The 14,705-nt window shown below is 30.4% G+C and overlaps 1 protein-coding gene across 2 annotated transcripts in view; it reads right to left on the reverse strand.

Annotated features, from left to right (window-relative positions):
* Positions 1-14,705, reverse strand: part of LOC143194996 (uncharacterized) — a 39,987-nt gene that overhangs the window by 7,032 nt on the left and 18,250 nt on the right. For both annotated transcript variants that reach the window (XM_076401827.1, XM_076401828.1), the window contains exons 2-5: positions 4,697-4,854; positions 2,868-3,075; positions 2,562-2,808; positions 2,377-2,511 (exon numbers count right to left, since the gene is read on the reverse strand). In XM_076401827.1, coding sequence (XP_076257942.1) covers positions 2,377-2,511; positions 2,562-2,808; positions 2,868-3,075; positions 4,697-4,854 — 748 coding nt within the window. The remainder of the gene's footprint in view (positions 1-2,376; positions 2,512-2,561; positions 2,809-2,867; positions 3,076-4,696; positions 4,855-14,705) is intronic.

A 14,705-nucleotide genomic window follows, 5' to 3' on the forward strand; every position in this document is an offset into this window, starting at 1 on the left:
CTATAATTCGAAAACCGCAAATATTTAAACATTCTACACTGCAATGTACAGCCTGAAAAACATTAGTCACAACACTAATATTTATAAATCATCTAAACCAATTTAATATATAACGAAAATGTATTGGAAAATAATACTATTTACATGTCGAGTGACTAAAAATTATTTAAAAAGTGACTTTCCGGGAATCCTGCATCCTTCAAGTATTCGTCATATTTATTCTGCCATAAATAATGGTTTGAATCACGATAGAAAGTAAGAAGATCGTCGAAAAAAAAACGAAACTGTAAACCCAGGAGGGAAAGTTTGACCACCAAATTTTAAATAAACATATTCGATGTGCTGATTTTTTGTCCAGTAACGTGCAAGAACGATGAAATATACCAAACACTAAAGTTAAGATAGCAACAAGCAAAAAATAAACAAAAGTTCTATATATAAAATCGTATAGTCTTCTTATTATATATATCTAAACAAATTGGAGATATGTTAATTTTAAGCAACGCATTATTAAATAAGTCCCAGGTCAACCTTCCTAAATGTAATGAAATAACAACTATGTTAATCATCATAATCGAATTAGAGCACTATTTGAAACGATTTTATGACTGAGTGAGTGACTCTTCTTTTTACCAACGAGAGTTTATCTGAACTGGGCCTACTGTTTAACGTGGGCTGTGAACCACAGCCCTCAGCATTAAGCCTACCACATGGCAGTGACCAACTAGCCAGAGACCATCCCAGAAGACATCCGGTCTTACCCAGCCTGGTTAGTGGCGTGACTGGGATCATTTTACTTGTCGGATTTTGCACTTTTGTCTAAGGACAATGACAATTATTACAGTTATAACCCATATATGCCTACTGTTGGTTTTAACAAACATCGTGTATATTTCTAAACGTCTAAATTTTCGCCCCAACAAGTTGGATCAGACACTTTCACATTAACTTAGGTACATTATATTGGTCAAAGGTGTATATTATAAAATGTTTCACAGGGAAACTATGATTTAATTTTAAAATATGAGGTTATATCTATATGAAAAATTTGACATGAGTAATCCACAATATTTTAAAAATTTTTAATTTCAAATTTACTTATCGTTACGCATAGTAAACACATGTATTATTACATGAAACATAAGCAAGTGTGTTAAACGATTTCAACAATTTTACTATGGACATCATCAGAAATATAGTTAAAAAACTAAATTTTATCAAAGAAATTGCAGCCTTGATACTTGAAGAGCGTGAAAAACAAAAGTAATTTTAATAATATAAAAATATAATTTTTAAATCGTTGATGTCGAGTTCATCAAAAAAACACTTTTACGGGATGTATTTAGAATAATATTATAAAACAGAAAGTTTGTTTAATAAATAAGGTACAGGTTCAGGCAAGGTCAGTTTATTTGGATATAGAAATTTCTTTAAAGAAGCTTTCACTTTTCTTGTCGTTTTTCCTTTAAAGCATTTCTATAAATGCTGATGATATGTATAAATATTTCTGGAATTTCAGAAAGTCGACAAAAGGGATTATAATTAGTTTTACTCTTGTTTACTATAACTCTATCACTAATAACATTACTGGTTTTATCTTGAAGATTTGAAATATCCACCGATCATCATATTCAATTAAAGTCTTCAGTTAATTAACTTTAATAATATTGTATAATATTGCATATAAAATATCTCATTTTAGAAATATTGCAATTTCGGTAAATTAAATATGCTATCATTCTCTACTCTGATTAAATGTTTTTCTCTATAATTGTTCCTAAACATGTGATGGATCATTTATTTTGTATGTATCATACCTTATTGTAATTACTAAAGATTACTCAACATTTAGGTATCCGAAACACTGAAGATCGTACAATCGCAAAACATACATCGTACAAGTCATAAACAATGTAACAAGTAGTCTCAATTTTCTGGAGAAAATTGTATTAACTGTAAAAAATATATATAAAAATAAAACAGCATTACTATAATAAATTATAAATTAAAATGTTATTACACTAACAATTTATTCAGATGGAAATATATTTCCAACCATGAGAGAATACTGATTGGATTTATTAAATCTCGACGTCTAGTATTTTCTGATATAAAATTATAGCTATATATACATATTATCTCAATTCAAGTAATGACTGAATATAACACAGAAGATTTAATTTAAATACATTTTTCTTGGTGGAAATATTTCATAGTATGCTCAGTGTTATAACTCAAGTAACTGACATAATAATGGCAAAAATCGGTTACCGCTGGAGCAATCTTAATCGCATATCTGGAGATAACACAAACTAATATCACAAATATTCGGATCTATTTTTGTTTTTGGTGAATTAAAATGACTTAGATAGTTACCATCATTAAAATCATAGTGTCCTTCGTATGAGCTTTCTGGAATATATGAAGGTCCTATGGCGGATGGTGGAGGTGAGTCATACACCTCAGATGGCCCACTTGGGGCAGAGTAACTTGCTGGCGCCCCATATGTTTCTGCCGAATAAGATCAGTTAAAAAAACGACTATTTAATGAAAATTATTACCAGAATGCCATGGGTGTGTTTTGCTTGGTGGTACCAAAACTGAGTTATGTATGATATTCTTTCCCAGTTCAGTAACTTTGTCTCCTCCTGCTGCTAACAGCTTACCACCACCCGACACCAAGTAACCGCTACCCTTAATTAACTGGCCTTTTATGGCTAGGACGCCACCCTGTATGGCTTTAACTGCTTGTAGAAGAGTGTTAAGAACAGATTTCTTCAACTCCCATAAATTAAATGGCTTTTCGACCTGTAAATAACCAAATTATGTCATCATATAACGTCATTATTTTAAAATTTGTCACGTACAGGCGGAGGTCCGTAGGTATCATGACCCTTTGCTTCACCGGCACTTCCCGCAGCGCTGCCTTTACTGGCACCTGCAGATGCACCAGCTACCGCTCCAGCTGATGCTTTAGCAACTTGACCGATTTTTTGTTTTAATCCAGACACCACGGCTGATTTTAATTGAGTTACTATGTCACCGGAGCCTGAAGGAGAACCTGATCTTTTTGGTCTGTAAAACATGCAACAAAATAAATAAATGGTGATTTATTTTAAATTTATTCTTTATTTATTTTTTTACACACATTTTCTTAATATTGTTTAATTAATCTCTAATAAACTATTCGGTTAAAAAAAAAACAAATTGTAGCTTATATTCATTACCTATTATTAACATTATTATTTTAATTAATTACAATTTAGAAAAAAGTGTCATTATAGCAAATACAAGGGGCAGTCATCAAGATTCCAAATGCACTACACTGAAATATACAACTTAATAATTCGAAACCTGTCCATGTCACTTAACGGATGCCCAGCTGTTTAGCGAAATACCTGGCTATCCATATTGATGGTAATAAAAATTGAAAATATCATTAAAAAAACAGAACAAACCAGAGTCAAAATGATCAATAATTCTAAATATCTCAAAGAACTGTGCTGGTTAATCGACAGAGACTCTCAGACCTCTAGATTTTTAATCAAAGAACTAGTTTATCAGTTAATTATAAAGCCCATTTGGTCTTGTAGAAACATGGAGTTATGCTAAGAAAGAACAAAAATATCACCAGACGGGTTATGTTTTACTTGTAAACATTATTGTCGAATATGATTCACTTTTCATATTTTATGATGTTATCAACAGCATCTCTATTGATTGTAAATGGTATAAACGTCTTTTATGGTCGATGTTTTTATATCAATTTTTTTTGTCGACTTCCTCCAAATGTTTAAGAATTGATGAGGTTCTAAGATATAGGAATGATGTAGTTCATCGATCGTCAGGTACTCCGAAATGTGCAGAACGAAAATAAGTGTTAAGATAAGTGGTTAATGTAATTAATGCTGAATTGCAAATCATATACAGCAAAATTCATTGCTCATCGTATAGGATTAATTTATAACAGTTGCCTAAAATAATTTCTGAATTCCTACAGTTTCAATTGCCATTTCATTTCAAAATACAAAATAAATGGTGACATTCGACATTATATTTGTTACAGATAAAGTACAAGAGTTGTCCAAAAAGTATTGGAATAAATAAATCGTGCCAGTTCGCACGACTAGTGCTTAACACAAATACATGTTTGTATACAAATGGCGCGCGCTCATCAGACGTTGACCACGTCTTGTCACAAGGTCACTCGAGTTCTACATTGGTCGAAGATGGACTAAAAAAATAAATGAAAATAAAAAAAAAAGTTATGCAATATAAGAATATTGTTCAAATATCTGCAAGTTTAAGCATTTTTATATACAGGGGTAAAAGAACATGAACACCATGCAATATAGTACATATTGTTACATTTTTGATTCCGTATAAACAGTTCGACACGTATTGCTCAATTTAGATGCCAAGATTTTATAACTGAAGCCAATGCTAAGCTGTGAAAGAAGTGGTTCAACTGTCAAAAAAAAGTAAAAACTGGACACTTGATGATTAGAATAGTGTGCTATGGTAAATGAATCATCGTTTACATTGATTCCTAGAAATGGCCGAATTTATATATGAAGAACCCCAAACGAAGGCTACTGTATGGACTACTTGCTTCCTATAGTCAAGCATGAGGGCAGCTATGGAGATTATACAGTGAGGAGTAGATTTAGAATATTTAAAATATTTTAGAATTTACCTGTGATAATATTCGTCCCAGTATTCGATTTCTTTTATGTCACCATCTGTTAAATCTTCTATTTTGATTGGATAATATGGCGACCCATAAACTGCAGAACCGTAGCATCTGTTAACTGATAGCGTTGCCCATGTGCATATCAAGAGGAAGTGTAAAATCTGAAACAAAATCAAATGCTTAAAATATGCTGTCTATAACTTTTTCTAGAAACATATCTTCTATAATGTATATGTTGTTTATTAAAATATATGCATAAACCATTCATATGAACCAAGCTCGTTCCTATAGTCAATTAAACTCATTCTGGCAGTAAGTATGCCAACGAACGCCAAGGTGAAAGCCGCATGGTTCAAGGTCTAGACTACACTCTGTATGTTATGAATTTAACGGATATATCCGTATTCAAAATAAAATTAAGAAATGTCCGATTGGAATCAAATCATTATCTGTAAACATCCCGCGGTTTATGAATATATGTTAATGTTTTTATTAGTTCTATTTTTTTACGTTTATTTTAAATCCGTGTTTATGAATTTATTATTACGCAATGTTAAACCAACTATAGATCAGAAGCAAGTTAAGTTAGTGAATTATTGGATCTATTATCACTACATAGTATAAAACAAAGTCGCCTTTTCTGTCCCTATATCCCTATGTTCGCTTAAATCTTTAAAACTACGCAACGGATTTTGATGCGGTTTTTTTCAATAGATAGAGTGATTCAAGAGGAAGGTTTATATGTATAATACATGCATAATATACTAAGGCAACATTGCTAATTTTAGAGGTATCTAACGTGATGTCCTAAATTAATCTATTTTTTTAGGCTTATTTAGCAATTAGCAAAAACGCTGCCTAACCCTACGAGTTAGATCAAATTAATGTACTACAGTATTGTACACCATAAAAAGGTCTACAAAAAAGTCCGCGATGGTATATGTTTATCTTTTAGGGATAACCCACATTAACCATTTTTATTGTTTACATTTTACGTGAGAAAATGGCTTATTTACGAAGCTATTTTAAGCAATAAGGCATTAATCCTTATCGAATTAAGTACCTTAAATACAGTGTGCAATTAATATAGATCAATATGGTTCCTTACAGCATGTAAATTAAACAAATATTTTCGGAGATATTACAAATTTAAAATTTGCGTTTAAAAATGTGTAATGTAATAAAAATTGTATGAATTTAGATATTCCAAAGATAGCAGGAAATCTTCATAGTAAGTATAGGGGAAGAGGAATTGTTTTACTCCAAATTTAATGCGTGCAGGCCAAGGGCAGTAATGAATGAACCAAAAATACTGGATCGATTTTAATCATGTTTTCATTGAGTAACATAGGCATATATATTTTATGCCCTTGCAAAGTCGGAGCGGGCCGCTATGTTTTTATATACAACGTTCATATTTTTTCTGTAGTGTATTTAATTTAGTATCAGCATTGCACCCGTGCGAAGCCGGGGCGGGTCGCTAGTACCATATATGAGGGCAGTTTGATAAGTCAGTAACGTTTTGAATTTCCGGTTAAATCATTTTAAAGTTGCCCTTAACGGCCACATATTAATTCAAGTAATGAAATAAATTTCTAGGAAGCTCTGTTGTTTAGTTTGCAATTGACATTCATTGATATGAACGTTTACACCTAAAGTTATACATGATGTAACTTAACGATATAAATTGCAACTTTTATAGCAGTTTATACTTTTAATGAAGACTTCATTACTATTTAAAAAATTATTACCTTTATGGGAATTCAATTGTTGACTCACAAGGCTATGCGTTCACCGTTAAGCGGTCCATAGACGTTCAATATTTGAAGGTTCAACAAGATTGAAAGGTTACGCAATATATTGATCCTCAACATCTTTTTTTTTACCTTTTTTGTACAATTTTTGGTTTTGTAGAATGTTGTTATACGTTTGTGCTCGCTTTGGAGCTATATATTGCACAATCTTCAATATCGCCTCCATGCAGTACAATCTTTTATACAAAACGAAATATTGCACAATAATATTGAGACGGTCCGTCGATAGGGACCGTCAACAAAATATTATGCAACCCGTATTGTACAATAATATTGAGCGTCTATGGACCGCTTTAAACGTGACAATGTCCAGATTGAGAGTTCAGAAATTCAACTTCTACAGCCAAATAATACAGAAATAATAATATAACATTGTGACATATATAAAAAATTAAATTACCAACAAAACAAATTTAAAATTATATAACTGTTTGGGTTGGGCACCGACCGGAAAGTGATCCATTCGTAGTAGTAAAAATAATACTCTAAATAGATAAATAGGTTTAGGTAGGTATTAAGCTAAATTAAATATAAAAGTCAAATTTTGTGTCAAATACCTAAGTTTGATTACTTTTAAATTTTTAGTAAGTTCCATATTTATTTTGTGAAGATGGTTCAATTTACTTGTTAAAAATATTTTTTATTTATAATTGTCTCCTTTTATAAAGAATTTGTTGATATAAATACTATGTCAAAGTAAATTTTATTTATTGTAACTTTTGTTTTATTATTTTATTTATATTGTTTGTGTGTATGTGTTGCCATTTGTGCCTTACCTTTTTGTTTATTTTACTCAAAATCCACATTTTATACGCCTATTTTCGTATTGTCTGCTGTTAATGTTTTCTATTATTTAATAATTAACTATATTACCTCAACAAACATATAAACATATAAACATAAAAAAGATTCCTTCGTAACAACAAATCCCGCAAATAACAACGCGTATCTGCGAAATTTGTCAAGTTGGTTTAGAAAAAATGCCCATGAGCCTTCTCATGTCTTTCTCTTTTTTGACTTAAAATTTGGTGTAAGCTTTCTTTATACACTAAAATTTATAATGTTTCTTGTTTTCGTATAGTTTTGGGATATAATATATTAGACTATTTAACTGTTTATTCGTAATATTTGTTACATGGGAAGAAATTATGACCTGAGACAATATACAATATGATGTTCTATCAAATGTTTGGAATCGATTAATATCACATGACTAATAAAAAGTATGTCGCATCGGCACATTGTCGAGTGCTTCGAATAATGTGAGTCCAGCGCTAAAACAGGGTTGTAAAAATTTGGACCTAGTGGAAAATCCCTTTTTGTATTAATTGTATTATTATTTATATTTTAGTATTATTATATTAATAAAACTCTTAAGAGGCATGCACTTGTTCCATCTGCATAAGAAACTCTAGCTGATAAAGAATTTCTCGCTCCGATAACTTAAACGAATCTGAGTTCAGGAAAGAGTCTCTTGAAACAAACTTCTCAGCCATGAGAAAGGATCCGGGAGATAAGCATGATCTCCAAGATTTGGCCCGTGAGTGAGAAACTGAACAAAGGTGAAGAGTAGGACCAATAATGGTCAATAGAATCGAGATTTTACCCAGAAGTAGGAGCGAGAACAAGAACAGTCAGAACAGTCAAGTATTAAGAGTAGGAAAAAAATAATCAAGAACACTAAAATAAGATCAGAATAGTAGAATTCTTATATGTCGTCAGTATAGTCATCAGTTGGGTCCGATGAATCCGGACAGAATCAGTAATAACCAAAAGCAAACAGAGGATAGTAAACAATTTCCATTCAATTCGTTATGATTTTCATCATTACGTATCGATTTCATATCTTTCATTCATATTTTTATATTGTTCATTTAAATAAACAAACTCGTCTTTGTGAATTAATTTACGTAAAGAAGAGTAAAAATAAATTGTATTTTATTTTCAGCATTGTTTTCTCGCCTTAACAATTCAATAAAAACTGTAATATAAAATGTTACTATTTATATAAAAAAGTAGTAAAAAATGCCTTGTTTTTACAACAGTCGTAGTTTAGCAAAAAAAATGTTTTTCGTTTTTTTGCACTTTTCTATGATAGCAGCACTTCTCCAGATTAAGAATTTTCTATTCTTTGCTTTCAAATTATTACGAAGATTGCAATCGTATCAACTGGAACCCGCCATTTCTTCTTTCGTTCACCTTTTTTCTTTTATGTGTTCTTTATACATCAATAGACCTCTAGTAAATATATTGTTTTTATTTAATTTCATTAAAAAAAATACCTAAAATTCATGTCTCTAGACTAAAATTTCCTTTTAACTTATACTGAGGGACGATTAGGACATTTAGCACCTTCCACACGTTGTTTATTTAAGCAATGAAAACCTATTAGAAGCAAATTCTCTAGATAGAGCATATGCTTTTTTTGAATAATTGCGGACGAAGTTGTATCATTATACGAATCCAAATCAATAATGTTAACCAGTGACGCTATGCTAATTAAGCTTCGACAGAAATGACAGTTAACTACGCTAAGCTACTAACGTATTTATTAATTATTAAAATAGTATATTACACCACAAGGATCGACATTTCAACTTTTGGCCCGTGCGGTGTATACGATTTTTATTTCATAGCCGGTCGAAAGTACGTTATTAATTTAACTTTAAATGTTGATGAGCATGTTTTTGATGCCTGCCAACATATATGTATTTATTATTAATCGCGATTCTGCATCAAAATTTCGTATAACATCTTCTTGCTCCTCCGTGGGTTCATTCGGTGATAAGGTATTTTTAATTTTTTCTGGATTAATGAATCGAGTGACGACAAAACAACATTGATGATTATTTTTAATGTTAGAGGTAGCAACGACAAACAATTTGTTGTAGCGACAGAATAAATAGTCCCTAGTTACGAGTATAAATACTCATCAAAAATTATTTCCTCCCGCCGTTATAGAGGGCGCGGATGTACTTCAAACAGGGAGTAAATGTTTAACTTTCTTCCCTATTATTAGGGACGAAAGTACGTACTTTCGACCGCGGTATGAAAAGAATTACTATTTAATATTGACAGTAATAAATGATATTAGTAGAACCTTAATTAAAAATCAGCATTACCTAATAGTAATATTAGTTATGTATAGAGCCAATAAATCAAGAATATATGACGCGTTCTCTAAATTATTATTACCCAAGTAACAATGAATTACAAACTAGCGCTAATTACTGAAATAATAGTTCATATAAAACACTTATCAAATAAATTCCAAAATGCAAATAAAATCATTAATCAGAACAAAGTTAGATATTAGCAGGTAATAAATATCGGAAGCATAACGTTGAATTTATTCGATAAATCTAAATATTTTCGAGAAGAGGCAGGTCTACGGTCCTTTTTCAATAATATGAATGAAATTTCAATGCTGCTTATATTTACAGCTACTTAAATAAAATGAATTACTTAATGTTTCTGCTGCTCATAAATCGTCTAGCCAGCCTGACGTAGATAATTTAATGAGTTTAATAATAGAAAAAAATAAACGATTATAACATATGAGGTATGTAACCGTATGTAACTGATCATATGTATACATAGGTGTTACTGAACATCTATGCAGATACTTCTCAATTTTTTAACGACTGTCGTCGTTAATTCACCAAATCCTTTATAAATGTCTATAGCGTAAGGCCTGAATAAAAAATATACAATGAGATATACAATAGTCCTGTCCGAAAGAAGCAAAAAAGAATATAAGATTTAAATTATTGCCTATTGGAAGATACAACTGCTTACTATATTTCAGTCAACAAGTGAATGTCATCCAAAAATTGACAAAATTCAGTAAATATTTCATTCAACCAAACAGAGTAAACCACCTTTCAGTAAAGACCTTCTACCTAGATTAAAACAAATAATAGTCTGAAGGGGCTAGGCTTGAGCTAACGCCATATTGAATGGGAACATTTCATAAAGGTGTTTCATTTTTTTTTCATGTGACATTAATATATATTTTAAACCAATGGTTAATTAACATTTCGTGCTCCTACAACTTATTCTTTAAGTTGGTATAAATCATCATTCAGAAAAGCCTCAATCTTTTCATTCGCATATTTGTACAAGTCCCATACCGTTTACGGCAATTTACATAAAAAAATATAGAAGGTATGAATTTGGGAATTATCTTAAATTGCCTAGTGTTTGTAAAAAAGAACAGTTAAAGAGACTGATAAATATTATTTTTATGTATGTTAATATATTCGGTCAATGGGTTTCTCAATGATCATCAACACAATAAAATCGAATACCTAAGCTCGATCTTAAATTCTAAATCGGTTAATATAGAACAAGAAATTTAATTAGTGTCTTTATCCATTTTTTACTGTATTAACCAATATAACGGGTTATAAGACGCCATATATAAATATGGCCGTCATAGTTTTTTTATATTACCCAAAATCCTTGACATAATATGTAAATAATAACATTCCCCTAGATTCTCTTTTAAGGCATTTGTGTCAAAATAAAAACATTACCATTTGTGCATTATGTCGAAATATATATGCATTAAATGTGGGTTACATCTGATGTGCTCTGTCTGTATCTTAAAACTAGTTATACGTCTTGAATCATCCAAAAAAGAACAAGAGCTTGAAGTATTTTAATTATTAACCATTTCGATTTAAAATCATTAACAGTATGTCAACAGTAAAACCAAAATGAAATTGAAGAAAAACAAGATCTTATGTTCAAAAGATTCATACTTAACACCAACAGAGAAATACAAGGTGAGTATATGATATAACATGATTCAATGTATATATACTGATATATTTTGGCCTATGCTAAAGTCGTATATCCGACAGATGTGTAATATGATATAATCAAGTAACCTCTTTCACTTCTCTCCACTTCTATATTTGATGCTGCAATCAAGTTGATTTATCATTATCATGAAAGAAAAACTACTACAATATATATTTGGATAAATATTAATGGTTCAAAACGTTGATAAACATGGTAATATGTTTCAAAACCCATATCCAATTGGTGAGTATTAAAATAGTATCAATTCTCACTACGGAATTTGCTTTGCCCAAAATATATAATAAAATTTTAAAGTTAGATCATTCTCATTCGACTGATGACTTTTATCTGCTTGACAAAATTTAGTGTGTGTTAAAATTAACATTTCAAGGCATGAAGATGCTAAAGAAGAAGCAACACGCACAACGAGCAGATGAAATGACACTGATTACTTCTCACTTAAGGCATAAGGGATATTATAGAAGATCATAATTATACAAGTGTCAATTCGCTATAACTCTCTTTGAGAAAGTAGAGGACATAAAACGATTTAAATTAAACAACTATCTTTCATCAATTGGATAACAAAAGACAAGAAATGCTAGTAGTGAAAGTAAACAATTGCTTAGATGTAAATGAACGCCTTACAAAGTAGCCAGTTTAGGACAATTAATATTACAGACGTTCAACTGTTTACAATATTACACTGAGTCATTTTTATTCAACTACTTTCACTGACCGTTGACACTACACCTACAACAATAAAAATAGTTAAACGGTAAAATGGTTTGGTACTGACATGGTGAAAAAGGTGGTCACAGTAATTTTGGAGAAACCGATTTTTTTGACGGTAAAACAAAAAACAATAGATCGAAAGTAAACGTATTACGATAAAAAATAGGTTTAATAAGATCCTTTCTCAGATAATTGTGACAAATTAGATGTTACAGTTAGAGAAATGTTACGATATTATATCATAGCATATAATTTTTTCGGATTTCTTTATATTCCCTTCAATTAAATGACTGCCCTGACTAATGAAAGTTCAATGACATCATCTGAATTGTCTTGATTAAGTTTAAATTGGAATGCCACTTTGTAATTAACGTTGTAGTTTTTGATCTAATGTTTATAACCTTATAAATTTTGGTATTGTGTTAAACCTAAATATTGTTTTACAGTTTTATATGTTTTCATATTTAAATAATTAAAAATCGCTAATTTGAAAATGCTTTGGTATGTGGGACTATCTATGCATGTTTATTGTAACAATATTTAGCCATAAACGTTAATATATCACCACTATAATACTGTGTCACTACTGCGCTCTATATGACTTATTAGTCTACCACCATAACAAAAGAAATGAAAACAAAAAGAAAAAATTTGTATTATTGTAATTATTGTTAACTTCAGGAACAAAAATTCCCTCAATATTTCACCTACTCACAAAGCCCAACATATTCTCACTCGATTACCGAATTCAAATAAGAATTATGTCAACAATCATTATTCGCCAGATTTAGTTCACTCTGACTTCCAGCTCTTCCCTCACAGCGAAAGTTTCTTCCGTGGAAAACTATTTGTATAAAGAGAAGATACATAAATTGAAAAACCATTGGTTAGAACGTTGTCACTTTTACAAGTACAAATTCGTTTTTCTTAATGGAATTTTCTTTTCCGGCAGTTTCCGCAAACTAAACGAAAGTAATAATAAACAATCATACCTTTTTAATGTCTCACCATCCATTACCACTAGAGGTAAATATAAACATATTTTAACACTTGATATTACAATAATTTCATTTCACTTATTTCAGATGATAGTAGGAAGACAATAAGTGAGAAGAGAAAGTAAATAAATGTCCGATGACCCTAATAAACGATATGGTAAATTCTTTTTAACATATTCAGTATTGTAACATTGATAATGAGCACAACATGCAATAAAAAGCGAAAATATACTAAAACTAGAAATTTATAACGAAAAAGTAGTGGAGAATATCGATAAACCACTGGATATTGTCATTCGAATGTAACATTAAACCGTAAAAGTAAAAGTATTAAATTCAGCATCACCTTTCGCGAAACGTTTACACTCAATGAACAAATTAAATACTTTATTTTACTTTTTTCATTTAAAAACTACATGTTTATGAATCGATTTTTCACAGATATACTATTTAAATACTCCATTAATGGTTATTAATGAAAGTAGTAAAAAAACGTCTTTAGAACTTTTTTTACAGTTTTATGGTCTTTTATGGCTTTATTATTGTTTTTATCCGAGTATAGCATTCATTAATATTTCTTTAAATGAAGGTATACATAGTAAATAACTTTTAATTATTATCCTTATAAGCATGTATTCGTTACGTTACGTGACTAATATTTGGTCAGTATAATGCTGTTGATTTTTCACCATACTTTTTATATTTTTGATTTTCGAGCGAATTCTAAATATCCTTATAATTTTTTTGAATATACTGCACATATATTGGGATTCATTTAAGCGAAAAAAATGTAATCAAATAGTAATACATAAGTATATATGGTGTTGTTTATTATGAATTTCTTCCATCAATCTAAATTATAAATTCGGTATTAATAATACTTCTCTAACTAGATCTCGTTCTCTACAATAACTTTTTTTATCTTTTTGCTTTCAAATATTTCAGGAAATCTTGATGTTAATACTAGACACCAAAAGAAGCACCTGATTTGGTACGATACCTCACTTACTCATAAATCAATAGTAAAAAATTTAATGGATCAAGTTTCCATTTGCAAAATGCAGCTGAAATAAAACGAAACCGAGCCATTTCTGGAATCAAGTCTCGAAAATATTCACAAATGGTTGCAAATTCTTCATTAGCGCCAAGAAAGGTGATGCTAAGTATTTCTATCCCACTAGAAATAAAATATGGGAACATCACGAGGAATTGCAACATTGCCAAATAATTAATTCAACTTTCTATGCCAGAAATGAACGATACGAAAGACATTGTACTCCATCACGACCACATACGTCTTTCATAACTCTGCAAAAATTGAGAAAAATTATTTAGAGATTACCATTTGTTCTACAAATATAACTTGTGACTATATAGTGACGGAATTATAATATTACCAAAGATAAATGCTACATACATAGTCGATTACTGCTAGAAATGTATATGAATATCAATTCCCAACCAACCTATTATCCGGATTTAGTTCTCATATAAGAATTCCGACCAGATTCTGGCTATTCCCTAAACTCAAAGAATTGCTGCGAGGGCATCATTTAGAATTCCAATACAGAGAGATTTTAAAGGCCAGCAACATAATTCAACAACAGTTCACTTTGAATGTAACGAAATAAATATAGATAAATGAATAACCCGTTT

The sequence above is a fragment of the Rhynchophorus ferrugineus genome, unplaced genomic scaffold (genome assembly GCF_030347505.1).
Source record: "Rhynchophorus ferrugineus isolate W39M unplaced genomic scaffold, kcgeb_rfMv2 rfM4, whole genome shotgun sequence".
NCBI lineage: Eukaryota > Metazoa > Arthropoda > Insecta > Coleoptera > Curculionidae > Rhynchophorus > Rhynchophorus ferrugineus.